This window comes from Lycorma delicatula, chromosome 3, assembly GCF_047948215.1.
Source record: "Lycorma delicatula isolate Av1 chromosome 3, ASM4794821v1, whole genome shotgun sequence".
NCBI classification, from domain to species: Eukaryota; Metazoa; Arthropoda; class Insecta; order Hemiptera; family Fulgoridae; genus Lycorma; species Lycorma delicatula.
Window position 1 is genome coordinate 148,907,112 of NC_134457.1, and position 19,626 is coordinate 148,926,737.

Sequence of the window (19,626 nt, forward strand, 5' to 3'; positions counted from 1 at the left end):
CACAGTAACACAAATTCTAACTAGCTTATTTTTACATGGTTAACCTGACCTACTTGTAAAACAACCATACGTAGTGCAAATGCCGGTCTGAAATTAAATTACTGTATCGCATTGACGTCAATATATCGTACACAGAATTATAGCAGAAATCCAGAACGATTCGTCTATAATTTCTCAGTTAATTCTAGAAACCACTGATATGATAATTTATCGATCGTAAAGTTCATTATATTTAGTAACTTACAACCATTTATTTCTTAAATATTCGCTTAATAAATATTTTAATTACACGAGTTTGTTAAAATAAAACTGTCCTCTGTACTGTTATTTACAGAATAAGATCCTACACCGGTCGGTTGCGCAGCGACAGTGTTTCGTCGATTCTTAACGTCATTCGTGTTGTGTATATGTGTGTTGTGTACACACATATGTATGTCTGTATGTCACTTATGTGTGTGACATACAGACATAATGTATGTTGTCTGCGTGTAACTTTACAAAAAAAGTTTTATTGTTGGTTTTCAAAAAAAAAAAAAAGAAAAGAAAAAGGGCTTCGGCAATATTATATTAGGAGAATTATCAAGTACAATACATTACTGAATTAGATCGGCGAATATACGCACCGTAAATCAATGACCAGTTAAATGCTTTATGGAAATTTCAAAACAGTCATAAGTAAAGCCCGGCACTTGAACTCGTTGAAGCGGGAATGAAAATTCTGACGAGTATCAACGAAGGGAGAAATAAAACGGATGCATACAACCAGGAAATTCTAGGCAGAAGAAAACTGTTGTCACCCGCCAGAATTCTAATATGATTTCTAAAACCTCCACTCACTCCTGTACGACAACGAATGGACAGACGAGGGTCACCGACCCGAGTTGTAGAATTATAAATTTTAGTATCTGTTAATACAATTTGTATTATTTTACACATTATTTTTTTAGTTTTAATCCGCTTTTTATTCCAATGAAATGAAATTTTAAAATTCTAATTACAATAAGCGATGAAGTTCTTGTTCCCATTATCGTTATTATTGTCTAAGAAAAAAAGGAACGGGAAGGACTTAAAATCAATCGCATTAATTAAATAAAAATATATTATTATTATTATTATATTATATATTAACATATTATTAAGTCGCTTTAAAATCACATTAAGATACATAGAAAATAGTTCTACGCATTGTTCTTATTCAATAATATTTTACTGAAAATCTAACTGATAAAAAATAATTTGGAAATTTTAAAAAATCCAACTTTTATTAAACAAAAAGAATGAATTTCATTTAAACCGACATTGCACATTAGAAAACGGTGAAATTTGTTACCTTCTGATATTTTACGAAAAATAATAGAATTAAAATACAGATTTTCTCTCAAGAGTTTAAATTACAGAGGTTTTTTTCAATTTTCTAATAAAAAACTAGGGATGATAGAAAATAAGCCTAGTTTCTGTATATATGTGTATGCTGCATATGAGATGTAGTAAAAAGAATGAATTTATTTTCTGTGAAAGAATAGTTGAAATTTGGCGATACGGGCTCTATTGGACAAGATGCGAACGTCGGATAATGTAGTGCCAGATAATATACGTATTCCTCGATCTACCTTAGATTTTGCGCACAACAGGTGTTCATTTTAGTTTTCCATAAGATATAGAATCTGAGAAATGCAGGCCATATCGGGCAGCAATAGGGGTTTGTTAGATGAAAGATTTATCCAAAATTCTCATTTGTAATATTAAACTAAATTTTTCTTTTAAGAAAAAACTGTCAACAAGTAACATAAATAAATATGTTATTACAGTTTTTAACGTAAATCTTATATTTATTTGTAAACTACTCTCTCCAAAACGAACATTTTTAATAAATAAAGAATTCATCTTTTTATTACTATAATTACAGATTTTCAACATAAGTCAATAGGAGTTAACATACGGCCGACAAGTTTCTCAAAATGTTATTTTTTTATAACAGCCAGTAATTAATCAGAAAATTGGGAAAGAAACATCCGCTACTTCAAATATGTGAACGAAAATCGGCGTAATTCTATTATCCTTTGTGGGATATCAGAAATTTAATTAAAATATTTTACTGCTTCTCAACGACTGATAGATTTCAATCCCAATTAACTCTACAGTTATTTTTAAGTCAATTTTATATAAATCCATTGAATGAAAAAATGACACGATATCAATTAGACAAGTTGCATTTTAAGACAACTACCTCGTATTTTATTTGCATTTTAAGATAACTGAAATCGATAATATAGGCCTTTTTTTCCTGTTTAGCCTCCGGTAATTACCGTTCAGATAATACTTCAGAGGATGATACGTATGAGTGTAAATGAAGTGTAGTCTTGTGCAGTCTCAGTTCGAGCATTCCTGAGATGTGTGGTTAATTGTAACCCAACCACCAAAGAACACCGGTATCCACGATCTAGTAGTCAAATCCGTGTAAAATAAACTGACTTTACTTGGACTTGAACGCTGGAACTCTCGACTTCTAAATCAGCTGGTTTGGGAAGACGCGTTCACCACCAGACCAATCCGGTGGGAGATAATATAGGCCTAATTCACGTTCACGAACGTTCTTTCTTTCCTTCGAATTTAGTTTTTAAATAATTTTTTTTTAATCCTGTAACAAATAATTACACTGTGGAAACAACTTTTTCAATAATATTCAATAATCGTTATATAACAGGAAAATAAATACAAAAACAACCTCAATTTTTATAACGTTTAAAAAAAGGATTTTTACAGAAAATAACACACTGCAGAATGCCAGTAGCATATAACGTAAATAAAAGGTTACCTATCCGTTTATTTGTCAAGTTCGATGTCACTTAACTATCCTGATCTAAACCGGGATATAAAATATATGTAAACGATGTATTTATTATAAAATGAATACGGCTGGTAAACAACAACCGACTGTAATTCATTTTAGCTTCGTAGAACAAGTCGACTGACGTTACTAAGCTCGCCTTTGAATTCCAACAGAGTGGAAAATTCTCTTTCACACGGTATTAGGTAAACGTCAAGATCCTGAACGCATTAAACCGAGCGCACTTTATGACTACTGATTTACATAAATCTACATCAGCGATCTCTATAAGTCACAATGACCGTTTTCAGACGGGTCTTTTAAGAGAATGTTGACAAAATATTGATTTTAACAGAGTTTTCTCTGAAAAATAAAAATTTAGATAAAATATCTCATTTATCTCAAGTCTATTTTTATTTCTTTCAGACTGATGAGAAAAAATAATTTCCAAACCGCTAAATCAAAATGATTTCGATAGTAATCTTTGAAGATTCGATAAAGGACGGATCGGTTGTTTTTACTTCAAGGCAGCCAATTTAAAACGCAAAGAAGAAAAGTAGTGAAACCAGGAATATTTGTAGAACTAAACAATTTAGATATGTTTACTTTTAACAGGGCATTCTAGTATATAATAGCAAATACTAGAATAATATATATACCTATATAAATCTCAAGTTAAATACCGAAATAGCGCAAATAAAATAATATTAAATCCAAATAGTACACGGGTAGTACACGTACTCCTGTAAACCAATATTTATATATTATAAAATTCAACTACACGGAAAATTAAATTAGAAAAAATTAAAAAAGTAACAAAATACTTTTTGACATACTTCGTCTAGTTAGGAAGCAAGAAAATTAAAATCTATGGTGCTGCAAAAATATATTAAATGTAACAGGTTCTTTCTACGATAAACTGATATCGATCGTATTTATTAACATTTGTCTGTTACAGCGGTACATCTTCATATGAACAAAACTAAAGAGTAACTTGCTAAAATAATTATAAAGAATTTTCTTGTCATTAATAAATATTTTCATCACCTTTTTGTCAGACGCTATTACATGATAAAAAGTGCTCTTTGAAACACCTTTCATCATCAATGAAGGGTATCGAAGTTTGTGAAATGCGATTTCACAAACTTGAATTCTAATAAAAACCTCGCCGTAAATAAGGTAAAACTAGGAAATCGTGTATTTACTAACAAAGTTTACAATGAAGATAGCGCAGTTTAATGGGTATTCTTTTTGTTTAATTTAATACAATTATAATATAGTAACCTTAACTTGTTTTAACAGTTTCATCGTAACTCAATACGATAAATAAACAATAAAACATGAACGATCTAAAAGAGAAATTTAAATTAATTACTAAAATTAGTTATACTACGAAAAACTTGTAAAAAAAACACCGTTAACTCTTCTGTGACGTTTTAACTCTGGACTAAATGATAAATAAGATAAATGTAAAAAAAACATAACAAGATTTGTTTTAAATAACAAATTCTGATACAAAGGCTAATTTTTACAGTAAACTAACGATGTTACCTTTAAAGAGGTTCAAAAACTGAATTACTCTTCTAACTTATAATTTCATAATAAAATGTACTTTCTTACCGGAAGAAACAGGAGCAGCCTGCATGGTGCCCTTGGAAATTTTATTCATTATCTCACATGCCACTAGACACCCTAAGAAAAATTAACAAAAAAAAAGAAAGAAATTAAAAATAAAAATATATAAAGGACATCATGAATGAAAATAAAAAAGGGTAATCAAAATAAACAGAAACCAACACGTACATGATTAGGGCCGAGTTATAAATAAAAATTACTACGGTTCGGTTCTTTCTCCACGTTTGTCACATGTAACCTGATCGATTCATATAATATAAGACTCCACAAACTTGGTGCGACTTTCTTCTCTCCGGCTGATATGCGGCTGCATCCCTCGTTTATGTTGTCGTGAACCTGTAACTTGTTACATTATTGGATCGCCTGGCCAGGAGGATGTTTTACTCCGATGACAGAACAGTAGCCAGGGGACAATATTAAAGACGCGCTGACATTAAAATAAAAATGACTGGTTAGATTGCTTTTGAATTATCGACTGTCTGCGCCGCTCAAACTTATACTAACTTGTAACTTTAACTTGTAATAAAGAATAAACACTGGCAGTATCGTTCTAAAAATTAACTCCGTCTTAAAAAATGATAATATTTCGCTATAAAGAAATCCTTAAAAGATTAAGATACAAGATACCGATAATGAAACGGCAAGTATCGCTCGAAGCCCAGGTAAAACCGAAGATAATCGCAATATGAAGTTAAAAGATAAACGGATTTCATCGAACACAAAACTATACGCGTTACTAGAACCACAGACTTCTACAGTTTACCGATCGAATGATTATTCACTCGAGATCATTTAAAAAGTAAAAAGTATCATTAACACTCGCCAAGGCTCGTGTTGTAAACTTCACTAAAGTGGATTGCGTACTTTTTTCTACGGCTGAGAAAATAGTGGGATTATTGATTTAAATTAACGATAGACTACATTGTTTACGGATTTGTTTTTACTTCCTTATACGAAGTAAAGGAAGTATTGTGATCACGAAAAAATTCGATGTTCGATTTCAACGGAAATATCCATTTTTACTAGTTTCGACGTGACGTCTGTACGTACGTATTTATCTCGCATAATTCAAAAAGATTAGGCGTACGATATTAAAATTTTGAATTTAGAATTGTTGTAACATCAAGTTGTGCACCCCCTTTTGATTGCAATCGACTAAACCAAAAGCCCAAAATCCCCCTCCAAAAAAAACCTATTTTGAACTTATTCTTAAGTGCAGTAATAAGCCCTCGTTGAGAGCTTTTTAACGATATAAAAAGGTTAACGATATAAGTAGGTACTTATTTTCATTGGTTCCAGAGTTATAGCCAAATGAAAGTTTAATTAACGAAATATTTAGATCTTATAAGGGAAGGCACATCAGTTCGAACCAGACTTCATCTCCTTTTTTTTTTATTTTAAATATATAAATTTGTTAATAACTAACTATTAACCATCGATTGTAAAAAACGTTTTACTATAATAATTTAATAATAGTAATAAAAAAAATAAAAAATAAAATATCAGAAGTTATTAATAAAATAAAATTTTATGTACTATTAATTTTTCAAAAAAATATGCATATGTAATTTAATAGGCGTACAAGGAAGTCATGTGATGTCCATATCAAATTTTTTTAATTTTTCAAAAAATACATTAAACAATACATTTCTGTGGTGACGTGTTATTAGTCATAATTTCTGCCTTTTCTGTAATATCTATAGGTGTTAAAAGACATTTCTTCCTTTTCTTCCTCAGAATCCGACATAATTAATAAAAGGATTAACAGTGTAATACAGAAATTTAGTTTACTATCGGTAAACTTTCAAATTAACTCTGCTTGTTAATTACTAAACCGAATTCAAATCAAAATAAAAAAAAACTGATACGTTGTTAAACAATACCCGCTTATGATCGGTCAGTGGTTGAAAAGAGTATGCTTTTGATCGGTTGAACCCTCTACCGTAATGAAAATGTTTCATAATGACCCTCATTATGGTACAGGTTCCAGCCGCAAAATTCAAATGTTATAATACACCGTTGAAAAAAAAATTAAAGAGAACTGAAAAATAAATTATTTTACGTATTTTAATAAATAGTTTAATAAAATACCTAAACTGAGATAGCAAATAGAAATTTCATATTAAGTACTTAACCTTTCTATGGCTATTTGTTATCTAACATTCAAAACAGATATGACACTATGATGTAGTTAACTGCTTCAATAATAAGTGAACAGTAGATACAAATTCTGAATGTGTGCAATTTTTCTTAACATCGTTGAATACAACTTTTCCAACATTTCAACTTTCTTGAAGTGCCGATCCGTATCATTCTGAAATCTCATTACACGGTTAAAATAATTCACTTTATTTCCTTCAAAGCTATGCAACTTCGAAAATCGTTGCGATCTTGATATCCATTCTTTTAAGATCAAAACTTCACCGTTTATAATAAGGCATGTCCATACTACTTCACAAATGGGGCGATAAATCCTCATTTGAAAGATTTCAAAACGTGCAATCTCATCGTGGTATCAAAGTTCTAAAAACAATACTGAAAAATTAGCAATTCATAAATTTCCGTGTTGAAAGGTTGACAGCTAATTATCCCGGAAAAGCGGTTCTATCTTAAGCAAAGGCTGCTCTGCCTTTTCCAATTCTGTACTTTATTTTCACCGATTATTATTTTTATTTCCTATTTATAAGTACTGTCACTCATCTTTGTCAGATTTTCCTATTTTTGAAACAATACTCCAAAGAAGTAAAACAGTAATTACCTCCAGTATAATTAAATATGATGTTTATTCGGCTAATGCGCATACGATCAAATCACAATAACTGATCGTGATATCAACTTTTTTTCTGCTTTACTAGGAAGGCATCAACCGCTACTATTTTTTGTCTACTTTACGTTGAGGTCTGAAATAAACAATCTGCATGCGTGCAAATACACAACACAAAAACATATCACAACTTTCAACCGGTTGATGCAATCCCCTGGGTGGACAAAAATGACACATCACTTTAAAAAAAACAGCTACCGCACGATAAGAACGTTTACCATTACTTACGCATGTTATTAATTTCAGATTATCACATTATTAGCTATTATTATGTAATTATAAATATGTTAGGTCTACATCGATGTAAACGATGCAGTATTATTGAAAAATTTATACTAATCTCAATTTTTTAATTTTATAATATTCATATTACGAGTATTTGCTACTTGAGACCTCTTTTTTCTGTTCAGCCTCCGGTACCATCGTAAGTATTACTTTAAAGAATAAATGAGGATGATATGTATGAATGTAAAAGAAATGTAGTCTTGTACAGTGTCAGGTTAACCATTCCTGATTTATGTGGTTAATTGAAACCCAACCTCCAAAGAACACCGCTATTCACGATCTAGTAATCAAATCCGTATAAAAAAACTGGCTTTACCAGAATTTGAACTTAGAAGTCTCGACTTCGAAATCAGCTGATTTGCAATGACGAGTTCACTACTAGACCAACCCGGTGGATTGCTACTTGAGGCCTAGAGTAAACAAACGTTCCGTGTGTTAGTGCAAGTATTTGAACTGCAATTCGGTATATATCATGTGCGGTATTATATAGACAATAGCAATACTTCATAACTATTTATAGTTAAATAGACACATTTAGATTATATCTCCGACATTATTTTAAAATCGATTACTTGATCTTGCGAAACTTCATTGTTATTTTAACCGTGACGTTGTTATCTGCTCGTGATAAAGTTACTTTGAGTGAGGTGATTTTTGTCATTCATTTGGTTCAAATAAGTATCTGAAATTTATGACTTATTTGCTTTAATACAGTGTTAGAAATTAAGTTTTCGTTTATAAGTATCATGAAATTTAATAAACGTGGCCGAGAGTTCTTCTTGTTATATAGTTAAACACAGAAAAGGTAAAATATTACGAAGCGAGGAAAAGGCGAAAGTTGTTAATGTTTTCAATAAATTTCCCGAAATGTACCCTACTAGCCGAAGCACTTACATCTGAATTCAGAAGTGAATCCGTTTCAAGTACTGAGAGATCGCGAGCTGAAAGTTTTAGGCCAATTCGACGATTTCAATAAAAATGTTGTCAGATCCAAAGTCCACAGTTTCCCTTTTAAAAATGAATCGCCGACACTCAGTAAGGTACTTTCAGCTGTCAAAAGTAGTCCGAATTTGATCGAAAATTAGTCGGCTAGTTAATAAACGTTTTTTACCGATGGGTTTCAAAATTACAGGAAAAAGTAGAAATACTCGTAGTTTTATCATTGAGACGACATAAAGATTTGGCGATGGAAATATTTAAAACAGATTAGAGTTTAGAAAAATGGGAAAAAAATTTTTCAGCTGGATGAAACTCGGGAGAACGAAGTTCATTCAGCAGATAAAGTTTGGTGTAACGATTCCGTTAAGACATCTAAACAGACTTCTCTATCTGATTTAAGTACCGGTATAAAATTGCCAAGTAAGAAAGGAAAAACGGTTAGGTAGGTCATGTAGGGAATGAAAATGGATTTGTTAATGGTGCATTATTAGTTTTCGAATCCAATAAAAAGGGTGATTACCACAAAGATAGGAGTGGTAATTTTTTTACAAACTGTTTTAATACGATTATAATTAATTAGCCGAATAGTATTATTGTTATGGATACTGCACCATAACAAAAAATCCCAAATACCTCACGGCTAAAACGGATATAGTATCGTCCCTGAGAGAAATACAAATTCCAATTGATAACACATTTTTAAACGTTGAAGAAGTTAAAAAAAAATGGTAACGGCAGATAAGTGGCGAAATTGTGTTAAACATATGCTGCAAGAAGAAAAAGTATGGATGATGGATTACTTTGTTGATATCGAGGTGGATAAACATACTATTAATTTCAAAAATGACTCCTCGGAATCTAACATTGGTGAAGATGAAGTGTTGAATGGATGTGATTACACTGGTCAACAAAATTTAATCTTTTGTTTGTTAAATGAGAGGGAATGGCTGATTCTTATAGTATTTTTTACGCTGATTTTATATATGTTAATATATAATGTTTTCTATCGAGCTCAGTTTTTTTTAACTGAAATTTCTTTTGAAACAAAGAATGTACGCTGAACAGCATAATATGACAATACATTACACACATTTTGAACTCGCCTAAAATCTATTTCTTTTGGATTTTCTGCTGTAGATAGATCCCTCTTCAGATTTCAACAGTAGTCAGCTAACATCTTTGGGTTCCATTTTCCCTGTTATCGTGTTTCCATTGTAGATATCTCCTAGTGAAAGAGTTCTCCATGTTCATCACTGATGTGCCAAGATTTTTAGGGAAAAAATCTAAATGTGAATGTAAGAAATGGATTTTGAGCGATGTTACACACAAGTTCTTGTAGTTTTGAAGGAGTTCCACAATTTCTCTGCAGTTTTTGAAATGATTTCCATACAGCAACCTTCAAGTCGTTCAAACATTCTTCAAACGCCGGATCACTCATTGTTTTTTTTTTTTTTTTTGTGGTCCAACAAATATACCTTCCCTTATTTCTTTATTTTAGCATCGCTTATATTAAGTATTTGTTTTTCGTAAACTGAAACCCTGCACCATTACGATCCATTGCTTTACCAAAATTTGTGAATAACCTAGCTTAATATGTAGTGGCGGAACGTTTTTTTGTTTTACTAATGCCTGACTAACAACATTCTTCTCTCCTACAGTTAGTACCTCTCTCTTTGGCCAATGTTCTTTTATGCAATGTTTTTTCCTATCCCTGCTTTCTCACTCGCACAAAAAGGAACACAATTTAGTGTATCCGAGTTGCAGTCCAAGTAAAAGCGCTATTACTTTCAGATCTCCAAAAATATGCCACAAATATTTCTCATCCTGATAGATACAAGTTTCATTTTTCATAAGACTCCTTCATGTGAAGAGCGTATGCTAATTGTATTGATGGGTATTAATTTCTAATGTGAAGTATAGCAGCTTTCAAACTAAGCTTTGACGAGTAAATAAAAAGTCGCCATTCGTCAGTATGGTGCATATGTTCCAAAACTTCTAGTAGAGTCCACATCATTACAGTGTTCGAATTCTGACTGTTACGGAAAGCACTTATTTCAGGGTTTGGTTGTAAAAGATGCAATCCTTTCAGTCTTGATGCCAGTATTTCTGCTTGATTCTTTGATAAATTTGGATCTCACGAACCTGACATTTATTTCTGACTGATTAATTAAGTGGTGTTCAGTTATATATTCTCAAAAGAGTTGGATCTCTTTGTTCATCGCCTGATAAGTCAGCAATATATTCGAGATTTTCATCTTCATCTACGTTCCCTGTTTCTGGTGGTATTGGAATTGGAAGCTCCTTGCTATGTGGCACTGGCCGCATGGCAAAAGGAATATCAGGGCCTTTAAAGGTACATCTAGTTTTAGCCGTTAGCCAAGGTATCTTTATTACACAAAAATAACAGTCTGTGGTGTGATCATTCGGTTCTCTCCAAACCGTTGGAATTACAAATGGCATGTGACGAGATCCATTTATCCAACTGTCAACAATGTTACACAAGAAGCCAGCAAATATGAGGAGCCCAAGATTTGTCCTCATCACAGTTCATGGGACTTTTTTAGCAGTGGAGTAATATTTATTTTCCGAGACTTCAAAGTTACCTCACCGCAGATGTAGCAGAAATTGTTTGGATGATTAATGAAACTGCGGAGGCATTATTAATACGTTACAATAAGTAATGTTGTTTAAAAAGAAACACTTTACTAACACACTAATTTAATAAACATACACTCACTTTACTAACAATACCCGCAAATACGAAAGCCAGCTACAAAACTGAATGTTACACAAGAACTAGTGCAACTGAATGTTACCCGAGAACTTCGCACTTGAATGATAATTAAAAATATTTCTCTAGTCTGCACGACAGTTTTTAAGTAAATATAATAACGACAGAAATAACTAACGAGTGGATGATACATCTATAGTACGATGAAAATAGGAAGAATGAGTCACATTCTTTTTCATTTTAATTAGTGTGTAAATAAAAAACATAATGATTGATGTCTAATAAATCAATGTGACAACAATTACGAGACTATAATATATAAACAAATGCTATTTAGTTTATAAATAATGTAAAAAATACGTTCACAAAATGCTATGCTTATGGAGTTTATGCATACCACCTGAAAATAAGAATGGTAGTTATAAAAAACTAATCCTGATAGAATTCTGATTTGACGTCAGCATGAAAAATATCAAAACTCTCATTTAGCAAAATCATTGTTGATCAGTGTCATTTATCAGGAGATTTACCGTAAGAAATTGGGAACAAAAAACCAACAAAAATGGTAATAAATCATAAAATATTTTTTAATGTATTTTATGCACGTAAATAGAATTTCAGGATTTGTGTAAAGCACTTAAGAAATTATTTACAAACTTATTTATGTTTATAATTTCATTAAACCATATTTTGTAAAGATACTAACTGCATATTAATTTAACAATTTTATAACTTATAGCCTTTTCTTAATTTAATAAACATTAATTATTTTAGAATATACAGAGTAATAGGCAACTATTTCTGTATTATTATTATTATTACGATAGAAACTGAATGAGGCGCGCAGTAGCTGTCACGCAATCTTCTGTAAACCCGGTTCGTACGGCCTCGCTCGGCGTCTGTTTTGTTTACTTTAGATTTCAATGTAACGCTTATGAATGCTAGATCGTGGATACAGGCGTTCGTTGGTGGTTGGGTCAATTAACCTCGCATCTCAGGAATGGTCGACCTGAGACTGTAAAAGACTATATCATCCTCATTCATCCTCTAAAATAATACCTTTCGTAGTTCCCGAGGCTAAACAGAAAAAGAAAGAAAGACCTCATCGTAAAGTAGACAGACATTTGGAAGTCACTGGCCAAAAATTACCAGCAGTATTCAGTCTTCTAGCAAATCATAGACTACAACAACTTCAACCACTGGACTTTACTTACTTCATATAATTTAATTTTAATGAGCTATACAACGTAGGTCTGAAAAGTTCTCGAACTAAATTTCTGTATTCGATAAAAGTAGCGCCATTTCTCGGACAAACAAGGAACTATGTAGTACGATGACTGACGAGTGTGTGCAAAAAGTTTCATCACGTTTCGTCACTCCAGTCTCGAGTTATATTCGGCCGCGTACGTTGTGTTCATGTGACCTTGTGCGAGCTCGCGATATGGAACGGAGAAGCGCGATAAAACTTTGTGTTTGACTTCAAAAATGTTTCGTTGAAATTTATTCTATGATACAGCGAACATTCGGTGGTGAAGCCGCATCTCGTATTACAACATACACGTGTATGTATCACCTGACAAATGACACTGATCAAGAATGATTTTGCTAAATGATAGTGAATAACCGATTCTTACAGTATTTTTCATTCCTATGTCAAATATGAAATCACAATTCAGAAGCCACGCGACGCTTCAAACGGTTTTCCCACTCTTCATAGCAGTGTTGGAACTCAGAAACCGAAATATCCTTCAGATGATCCATTAAATTTTTTTTTAATGTTTTCTATTGTTCCGAAATGGTGTTCTTTGAGGTGTTTTTTAAAGTAGGGAACAGGAAAAAGTCGCAGGGACTCAAGTCAGGTGAATAAGGTGGTTGGGGGGAACTACAGGAATGTTTCTCTTTGCCAAAAACTCATTATTTGAGAATGCAGTGTGACAAGATGCATTGTCATGATGCAGCATCCAGTTGTCTTTGATGGCTGGTCTCACGCGGGCAACTCTTTTCCGCAGTCAGACTGTGGTACGGTTCAAATACAATTGTTTTGCAATCATTCTGACAGTTAATCACCGGTCGTACCGTACAAAGTTTCCGATTCGCTCAACATTGTTGTCACTTTTTGACGTTAATGGCCTTTCAGAGCGTGGATTGTCCGCAACTGATTCCCGGCCATCTGAAATTCTTTAAACCATTTAAAAACTTGGGCTCGTGACAGAGCGTCATCTCCGTACGCCCTTTTCAATTTTGAGAAGGTTTCAGTAGCATTCTTACATAGTTTAACACAAAACTTTATTGCACAACATTGCACATAATTAGTATCATTCATTTTTGCAACGCACAACAAAACCTCGTTTCACGAAGAATTTGTTTACGTCTGAAGTGGCAACAACAGACTAAAAATATTAATACCTAATATCAATCAGCTGTTCATATAATCACATGTTTACTAGTAACTTTACAATGTTGCCACTTTGGCTGCCAAAAAACTAGTCTCATCACTTTATTTACAGACCTCGTATCACTATCAGCGAGTACAAGCTATTTTACCTCGAGATTATACTCACTCCGTTCGGCTATGCCAATGGCTTATCCGAATTTTTTGAATATATATATATTTTTTTTATCGATGAAGCCAAATTTACAAGATAGGTCATTTGTAACAACTCGCTCACGTGGTCAACTGAAATCCAATTTCATTTCTTGACGAGGAGGCCCAGTAGCACGGTCTACAAGGTCTCCCGATCTCAATTCTCTAGACTTTTCCTTATTGGGCCATTTAAAGACACATGTATACAAAACTATCGTGGATACCACAGAAGAACTGCGTACAAGAATTCTAAATGGAACCCAGTCCAGCAGTCAAAAAAACGTCAGGATGATGTATTTTGAATGAGGGCCGGCCGCCTTTTTGTAATTATAAAGAAATAGTGTAATTTATTTTATTAATGTTTTATTATCTGTTAAGAAAATTTATTGTTAAATAAATTTTAAAACTTTGAAAAAGTTTGTTTAATAACCAGCGTCTGTTCGTTAAACGAAAAACTTTTTTTTTTTGTCTTCAGTCATTTGACTGGTTTGATGCAGCTCTCCAAGATTCCCTATCTATCCCCTATCTAATATTCCCTATCTAAATATAAACGAAAAACATCTAACGAAAATTATTATCCGATATTATTTATTACAATATTTACATGATTTCAATAATTTTTATTTTACTGTAATATTTTCGATATTATTAAATTATTATAATTTATTACATAACAATAATATTATTCTATATGAGGTTGTGTCGAGATATGTAATTTTATTTCGGTGGAAATAAAAACTGGTTTTCAGTTTTGGTGAACTGGAAAACTGGTGACTTTAGAATGAATTCACTTCGAGAATTTAGGCATAACATTATTATTTATGAACGGATTTGAATAAATAACCTGTAATTTTCTTTGTTATAAAACGTATATCATTTTTTTTTAATAACGTAACATTTAAATAAACAAGCGGTTGCAAAGATAGGATTAAAATGTTTACATGGCCGCCATTTTGAAATGGATTTACGGATTAGGTTCATTATTTTTATACAAGTAAACCTCTAGGTCAGAATGCAAAATTTCAACTCAATAAGATTACCCATTCCTGAGAAACAAATTTTTATACTAAAAATACTAATGGCGGATAGCCGGTAAATTAAGCGTTTCCGGACATAAGATGATATAAAGTTGTTTCTTTATCTCGATGTTGGAGACTATCCCCTTAATTCTTGAAACGGTCTTTATAAAAACCTGTATATAGGTTTTATATAAAGCCTATAAAGGAAGAATAACCTAACTTCTTATTTGACAGATACAGAACCTGCTAACATCTTCCAAACTTAAAATTGATAAAAATTATTGTAAAGAACATATTTTATAACCAATCATTAAGTAATAAATAATGTTTAATAATTACTTAATTAAAAAAAAAAAAACTATTTAATTACTAACTTGGCAGTAATTTTATCATATCAGTTTTTAAATAGGCTGATACTGGATTTAATTGCTAGTAAGCATATAACATTGCACTAATCAAATGGATGACACAGATCTTAATAGTGAAAATAAACAACAAATTACTTTAATAAAATTTTTCTTTTTTAAACAAATTTAAATTATAAATTTAAATGTTAACCGTTTTCAAAAATGCTACTATAACTGCTATGTAAACTTTCACTTAAAAATACACAAATAAGTAAATTAACACAGCAAGCAGTATATTAAATTCAATACATAAATAAATATATTTAATACTTTGTGTATAACTGCTAATGGAATTATTCACATAAATAACAATAACTTTGTGGTATAGTAACAATTTTACAAATTGAAAAATTCAGTTCTGGCATTATTTTTATTTAGTGTATATGTTGCAGATAATGTGCTAATGTATAAGAATGATGTCATCAATAAACAAACACCAGACTCAATATAAACATTGCACAATACTGTAATTTTACTATTTAACTGATATGAATTATTCTATATAAAAAGTAAACAAGAGAAGTACTTGCAAGATAAATGTCAGTAATGAGACTGCTAGCTGCTTAAGTATATACTCAGGTAAAAAAAGAAAGAATTTAATAAATTCCTTAACTTTGAATAGAATAACAATAAAGTTTCAACTAAACTTAAACTGCCACTTTATAATTAACATTTAAAAAAGAAAATATAAAATGTTTTCATTGTTAGATGAATGATAACAGTTAAAATATTGATAAAACTGATCTTTATTTAATATAATTAATGACAATTATATTAAAAAATAAAAATTATTTGCATCAAATAAAAGAATAAAAATAAACCCTACAGTCTCATCAACAAATACGTAGAACTGCTCAAGTGCATGTGCATCTTTTTAACCATGTTCAGAAAAGCGAATAATACTAATTTATCTATAACAAATTTACTAATTTACCTACATCTATACTGTAAACTAGTCTCTCTCATAAAACATTTTTTTAAAATTTTTTTTGCTAAATTTACATTTACTCCATTTTTTCTTCCTACTGTAATATTTTCACATGCCAATTCAACACACACCTCTACCAAACTGTTAGATGATTTTGAAGTTCATGCTAACAAAATAAACTATTTTTTTCCATAAAAGCGGTTAACATTTTTTTGAAAATTGGGTGTTTAAAAACTACATAATAACTCTTGAATGTGTGTTTTGGATTCAAAGAAAATCTTCCAAATAATTCCCTTAACATAAATTTATAAAAAAAAACTTTTCTTAAATATATAAGCAATTAAAAATCCTGGCGTAGCTACAAACTGGCCTACTTGTAAACATAAATTATAGTTTTCCTCAACTAATTTAAATGAATTTGTAAATATAACAGAATTATGAATGTATAAAAAACTATTCTAAATAATTATTATTTAACTTTTTTTTATGATAATTCACCTCAAAAGCTGAAGCAGACTTCAACTGATGACATCTAAATGCATTTATTTATTAATTCCAACAGAGATTACAGACCATAAGCCTGTAATCGCTAATTTAAATTTAATCATTGTAATTTTATGGATTTACAGGATAAAAAAGAAATGAGCTGCATGTAGGAATATCATTCCTACATTCTATTCCATATTCATCCAACAGTAAACAAACTGTCTAAAAACACAAAGAAGCAATATGTCAAAACTCTTTGGTATTTAAATTCAAATGAAGAGATTCTTCAACAGCCCATCATTAATTAAGTAGATATGGTAACATCATCTGTCTTCTTACGCTTTTAAGACTGGTTTAAATGTCAACCTTTAATATTACTCACACTACATATTGTATTTTAAAGAGATAATTCTTGGTGCTTTAACTATTAGACTATTGTATTAATTTACTATGGATAAACATCCATTAGCTCATAACATAATCTTCATTAAAAATACTACTTTGCTATTTGTTTCAGCAACTGTTCATGTGCTTTTCACTTTGAAAGAAGTATTTTCATGGCAGTTACTAAATATTTAAAACTATGTTTCCGAGTTATTTGAAGTATTCATTTTGTTTTTATTAGTTAATTTATTTTATATTAATTTTTGAATATCAAGTTATACTATACAAAGCCTACTTTAAAAGGATTTAGATGATCAAAAAAAAAACTTTTTATAAAGTCAAACTAACCATTCAGTATTTTATCACCAAATTTGTTTGTTTTAAATAGACTATTTTCAGAAATTCATAAAAATGATCAACTGCTCAAAAAACTAAAATTTAGTTACAGAATATGTAAAAGTCATCCGATCTATCAAAACAATAATATAAATATTTACAAGTTTGAGATATAATTTGAATTTAATTCTTCTTAAATTTCACATGTGCTAAATTATTTTAACAAATTAATAAGACCCAATAAATAATTGTTTTTACGGTTCAGAAAGGGCATATTTTTCAAATTTTTACTTTTTAGAACAATAAATCTTACTTCGGGAAAGTCGCAAGTCTTTTTTCCAAAATTATCGTTTTTATACGAATACAACAGAATATATTCATTCGTCAACATCCGAAAGAAATAATTTTAATAGAAATCAAACACTTGAAAGTACAAGGAATAAAAACTTACACGTGAAAAATTTTGCTGGGCTAACATTCAGGACACAGCGGTAAAAATAAAACACAACATCCAAAAAATCGTACAAACTTCTTCAAAAAGTAATAATAATAGTAATAACCAGTTAAATAATAAAAAATAATGGTATTTAAAAAACAATCACCTAACCCAAAAATTGAGTTATGTGTCAAACGGGATGTTTACAACATTCAGTGTTTACATACTTTCAAAACTAAGTTAACTGTCACAAAACCAACTACAGTTACCAAATGTCAATTAAAAATAATGCGAAATAAGTAAAAAATAAATCATCATACCTACCACTTATAACAGTATCACTTTTACACCATGACCGCCGAATTATTCACTAGTTAACGGAAAAATTAAATACCAGCAACAAGTCTTGACAACACAACAATATAGTTTTCCACCATCTTGAAAAGTTTAATCCGGATATTACGTTCCTAACAGAAAATATATAGAAGTAATGAGATATTGTATCAGCTGATAGAAAACACCAACGCCGAAATATCAAAAGGTTTTTTCAACTTAATGAAATTATAACGAATTTTTTAAGTTTACTCATTTCAGCATAAATTAAATACTTTCTTTACATATAAATTGTATTATGACTTAATAAAAATAACACTAAATCTTAGTATACAATATTCAAAACTATAAAACAAATATGTAAATATTTTTAATTTTTTTCTTAATAAATATTGTTCAATAAAATAATATTTACTGACAGCAATAACAAAAAAATGTTAATTTTAAAATCTGTTACATTAGAAGTCAGCTGATTGTATATTGCTAAAATTAGCGAAAAGTATTTGAACATTTGACAGAGCACTATTGAAATTCAAGGTCTGAAAGTCATTACTTACTCAGCATTTTGGTTATGAGATGTTATCCTGTTCGGAGTGTTTGTTGTCTCCTTGTTAACTCAAATTTATTGATGAATTGTGTTGTTTCATGTACCTTACGTTATTTCTAACCTAACTTCGTTTTCTGTGTAAAGTGAACATAATTTAAATACTAGATTGTTCCTTGGCTGATGTATATAACTAACACACATGGCTGATGATGAAATTGAAAATAATAGGTACGCTTTTAATTACGTTGAATTTGATATGGTTCCACAAAGTCAACATGTTAATTAGGATCCTTCTGTAGGTACTGAGTTCTTTATGTAGGAACATCAGAATTATTAATAAATTGGTATGCCGGTGCTTACACTTAATCTTGGTGTATATTTGTTGCTTAAAACAATGCACTGTAATTATGCTGTAATTTATTATAGTTAGCTTTGGGATCATTGATGCAAGTTCATTAAATTAGCCTGAAGTTGTGTTGTTTAAGTGGAGTTTTTGAGCGTTGATTGGATTCCATTGTGATGGAAATTTTATTACATAAAGTAACTTTGAATTAGTAGGTATCCTGCATAATTCTCATTTAATTAATGTACCTTCATGAGAGTTATCAATTAGTTAATGGTTAAAGACTAACTTTATGTCTAAACGTGTTGTTCCTGTTACTTGGTTCAACTTAACTTAACCTTATAAAAACTGATAGGTTAAAAAAAATTGCTTTTAATGACCTTTGAAGAATATTAACTGCCCATCATTCAGTTTTTTTAATTTTATATAAAGTGTTACAACAATAATTCCATAGTCTGCATCATAGATTTGTAGCCCCCATGTACTGTTGTAATGTTGATTTCTTATATTTACTGTTATATTTGTACTGACCATGATGAATTGACTAATGTGTAAATACATGAACTACAAGGTTGTAGTTCA

At 30.7% G+C, this 19,626-nt stretch overlaps 2 protein-coding genes across 5 annotated transcripts in view; one reads left to right on the top strand and one right to left on the bottom strand.

Moving 5' to 3' along the window:
* The window catches only part of cyst (rho guanine nucleotide exchange factor 18 cysts), a 414,221-nt gene extending 395,954 nt beyond the window's left edge, over positions 1 to 18,267 (bottom strand). Inside the window, exons 1-2 of the mRNA XM_075360791.1 lie at positions 18,146 to 18,267; positions 4,448 to 4,519 (exon numbers count right to left, since the gene is read on the bottom strand). Coding sequence (XP_075216906.1) covers positions 4,448 to 4,496 — 49 coding nt within the window. The 5' untranslated portion in view covers positions 4,497 to 4,519; positions 18,146 to 18,267. The remainder of the gene's footprint in view (positions 1 to 4,447; positions 4,520 to 18,145) is intronic.
* Positions 18,268 to 18,659: 392 nt separating this feature from the next.
* puml (pummelig) overlaps positions 18,660 to 19,626 on the top strand; it is a 40,937-nt gene continuing 39,970 nt past the window's right edge. For 2 of the 4 annotated variants that reach the window (XM_075360792.1, XM_075360797.1), the window contains exon 1: positions 18,698 to 18,996. In XM_075360792.1, the coding sequence (XP_075216907.1) occupies positions 18,908 to 18,996 (89 nt within the window). In that variant the 5' untranslated portion in view covers positions 18,698 to 18,907. The other 2 variants (XM_075360796.1, XM_075360794.1) reach the window with 2 other exon arrangements.